Raw genomic sequence first — 3,818 nt, forward strand, 5'->3', positions numbered from 1 at the left:
CATGTAGTATTTGTCCTTCTATGACTGGCTTATGTCACTTAACATATCCTCCAGGTTTATCCATGTTGTCACAAGTGGCAGGATTTTCTTCTTTTTGACTGCTGAATAACATTCCGTTGTACGTACATACCACATTGTCTTTATCTATTCATCTGCTCACGAATATTTGGGTTGTTTCCATATTTTGGCTTTTGTGAATAATGCAAAACAGGCACTTTCATATATTTGATGGAAGTATAAATTGCTATAACTTTTTGAGTGTGTAACTTGGCAATACCTGTTAAAATTCTAAATGTTTATATCCTAGTTTTTAATAAAAAAGTAAAAATTTTAAAGAAGAGTGAGGGGAAAGACTAGGAAATAAAGCCTTCAAAAGAAAAAAAGATGGTAAATCAACTACACTTCAATAAAAAATCAATAAACAAAAAAGAAGGAAAAGAGATGAAATAACATAAGGGTTCATCACTAGTGTATTGGTTGAATACACTATGGTTCATCCATGCAATGGAACTATGCAGAGGTATATTAAACAACAGCAACAAAAAGTCCTATTTGGTAGGGAGACAAGTGCAGAAAATTGTGTACAGAATGCTACCATCTGTTGCAAAAATCAAAAAGGAAGAAAAAAGAATATGTACGTTTTTGTTTATATGTGCACAAAATGTTTCTGAAAGATACATTGAAAAAATTCATAATATTGCTTGCCTCTAGAGAAGGAAACTAGGGTCTGGGGCACACAGGAAAACAGGAAACTTGTATCTTTTGAGATTTGAAAAACACGAATTTCATACTATTCAAACACAGAAATAAAATTACAGTTAAATACAAAATATAATTAGCCAAAAAAGAGAGGATGTGGAGTCAAGTCTGTACTTCACCAGGTGAGGGAATTTATAAGAGAAAGAACAGTCAGAATGACTTGACTTCTAAGATCATTTTAAAAGTCTCTGATTCCTAATTTTTACTATGATTCTACCAAGTGAGGCTGCTGAGAATAACAATACTTTGTATTGACTTACCCCACGGTATGGGATTTAGAAGTTGGGGTTCTAGCTTTGGATTGCCCCGGGTAGGGCAATGAGAGGTGAGGTGTTCATCATTCTTCCTTATAGTCACTCTATGTCCTGCTCCTCCAGGACCAAGCCCTTGCCAAGTGTTCAGAATTTTATCAAAGGGGGCAAAACCTGATGAGGCAACTTGTATAGTTTGATTTGGTGCCTCTGTGAGTACATGATCCACTGAATTGACAGCCTCTGAAAGTTTTCTTTCCCTCAAGATCCAGACTTCTGGGCTCCCTCTATTCTCTTGGGAAGTGTGTGCTCAAGGATTTTGGCTAGCTGTGTATCAGGCCAGGCAAACACAGAGCTCAGAGAATGCCTTCTGGTGCAAATACAGGATGTCTGGCCTGGGGGCTCATTTTCTGCACATGTCAGGCTTGAATTAGTTCCAAAGCACCTTCCAGTTCTGACATTCTCTGTTGTGGGAATCCAGGATTCCCTTCATTACCCCCAGGTGATTAGAAAGTTAGCTGAATGTCTAGAACATGCATAATTCACTCGATTTTTTGCATTCTCTTTTTTTTTTTTTTTTTTTTTAGTTTTTCAAAACCAGAACATTTATTGCGTGACTAATAATTGAAATCCTTAAGATGAACTGGATGCTGCAACAGCTGCCCTCTTGGGTTTGGGTGTTGTTCCTTCACGGAATCCATGCCTGAATCTGCGGTATACAATTTTTAGGTGCCTCATTCGACCAGTCCCGGTGGTATTTCGTCTTTTAGCTTTAGCACTCCAGTTATACTTCCTCTTCTGCTTGGCAGGGTAGCCACATTTACCACAGGTCGACTTCTGAAGGTGGTAGGCCTTAGAGCCACAGCGGCGGCACAACGTGTGCGTCTTATTCCGACGCTTTCCAAACGAGGACGTTCCCTTCGTCATCTCGCTTCTGCCGCCGAGACCAAAGAGCTGCATTCTCTTATTGAAGCATGACTCCTTGCTTAAATAAAAACTGGATGTTAGGATCCAAAATTTAAACTCACACCATAGTCCTATCTTCGTTTGTTCTTTAGTTTTTTCACCACCCAACTGTAAGAGTAGAGACTTGTAGCAGAATCAAGAAAACTGAATCCCAAGCTAGCAGTGGGGAAAGCTGAGAATCAATCTGATTTATACCATAGATTCTCAAAATCTCAGAAAGGGCAGCACCAGCCAGGAGACTGGAAGAGAATTCCCTGAGAATTTGATCAGCCCAAGAGGAAACACCTAGAGATTCTGACATCAGGTGTTCTGCAAAAAATAGCTCACCCAAATCACCATAAAATGAAGCTCAAAGTCTAAAGCTTCTCTCCTGTTCTCAGAAGTTCTGATTAGTACTTTAAGTTCCTATTCTTAAACATGCAGAATTCAAGTATCATCAGACATCTGAGGAAACTCATTATCAAAAAATGCAAGGACAAAAGAAAAGTAACTTGGAAGACATAGCAATTATGCAGAGAGAAGAAAACACAAAACAAAACAAAACAAAATTATCAATATTACCTTCAAAGAAGTAAGCGAAGATATTGCAATCATGAAACAAGAACAGGATGTGTGTTTCAACAAAGCAACATTCAGAGGACAAAATTAAAAGGAGCTCTTGAGAAGTAAAATCATGAAAGCAACAATAAAGCTATTGAGTAGGAGGATACCACTGAGGAATCTCCCAGAAAGCTGAGAAAAAGAAGAAAATCGAGAGGATAAAAATCAATTAAATAATCCAAGAAAATTTCCCAAACTGATGGACATGAATTGATAGACTGAAAGGATCCGCCAAGTGCTTAGCACAATGGATGAAGATAGACCCACAGTAAGGCACATTGTTGTGGAATTTCACAATATTGGGGCAAAAGAAAAATTTCTACAAGATTCCATAGAGAAAACATAGGTGATCTACAGAGGATTAGGACTTCTCAACATTAACATGGGAAGCTAGAAGACAATGGAACAATTTTTCCAAATTCTGAAAAAAAAAATTATCCAAACAAGAATTTTAGATCCAGATAATCGATCAAATATAAGGGTAGAATAAAGGTCATTTTAAGATATTCAGGATCTCACATTGTTGACCTCCCATGCACCCTTCCTTTTGCAACAAGCTCTTGGAAGTAGTGCTCCTAGAAAATAAAGCAATAACCTCGAAGAGAACGTGGGCTACAGGAAACCAGTGGCCCAGCCTAGGAGGGGGTGAAGGGAACCACTAAGGGAGTGATTGAGAGCAGAAGAAAACAGTTTACCCCCATTGATGAGGAGAGGCGGTTCAGAAAGGAGCAGTCAGATTCAAGGACTAGACATTCTGAGCACTGTCATCCTCAGGATTTCCTCCACCATCGCATCATTTTTTTAACCTGAGGATAGAGTGCCCAGGTAAGCCTGGTCTAGATTCCTATCCATACTTGCTTGCTCTGACCATGTGTGGATCAAATTCTAGATCTCCCTTCCATGCCAGCTAAATGGGCCAGCAGAAGACATTCATTTCACCCTAGAGATGTCTTCTTTGACCTACTCATAAGCTTTAGAGGGAATCTATAGGGGCTTAGAAGTAAAACATACAGAGCAGCCCACTCCCTCTGATCATATATCTACTGCCCGTCCTGTCTCTGTCCCACATGACAGCACTGTTAAATTCCCTGGTTCCAGAGCCCCAGACTTCAGGACTTACTTATGGCTTGCCCATCGATGTCTCCCAGATGTTCAGGTAAACTCTCAGAAAAGCTTCAGTAGGACTAACACCCAGAGGCTCTGCTCACCTTCCCTCCTTCTGGCAGCCTTGACCTAATAGTG

The 3,818-nt window shown here is 39.6% G+C and overlaps 1 protein-coding gene across 1 annotated transcript; it reads right to left on the minus strand.

Moving 5' to 3' along the window:
* Positions 1 to 1,569: 1,569 nt before the first annotated feature.
* LOC111172414 (large ribosomal subunit protein eL37) lies at positions 1,570 to 1,975 on the minus strand. Its single transcript, XM_030759291.2, has one exon. It carries the CDS (start codon positions 1,968 to 1,970, stop codon positions 1,644 to 1,646), a length of 327 nt encoding a protein of 108 aa, XP_030615151.2. The 5' UTR covers positions 1,971 to 1,975; the 3' UTR covers positions 1,570 to 1,643.
* Positions 1,976 to 3,818: the final 1,843 nt, after the last annotated feature.

The sequence above is a fragment of the Delphinapterus leucas genome, chromosome 16 (genome assembly GCF_059928025.1).
Source record: "Delphinapterus leucas isolate spDelLeu-1000000601 "Yukka" chromosome 16, BTC_Dleu_Yukka2, whole genome shotgun sequence".
Classification (NCBI taxonomy): Eukaryota; Metazoa; Chordata; class Mammalia; order Artiodactyla; family Monodontidae; genus Delphinapterus; species Delphinapterus leucas.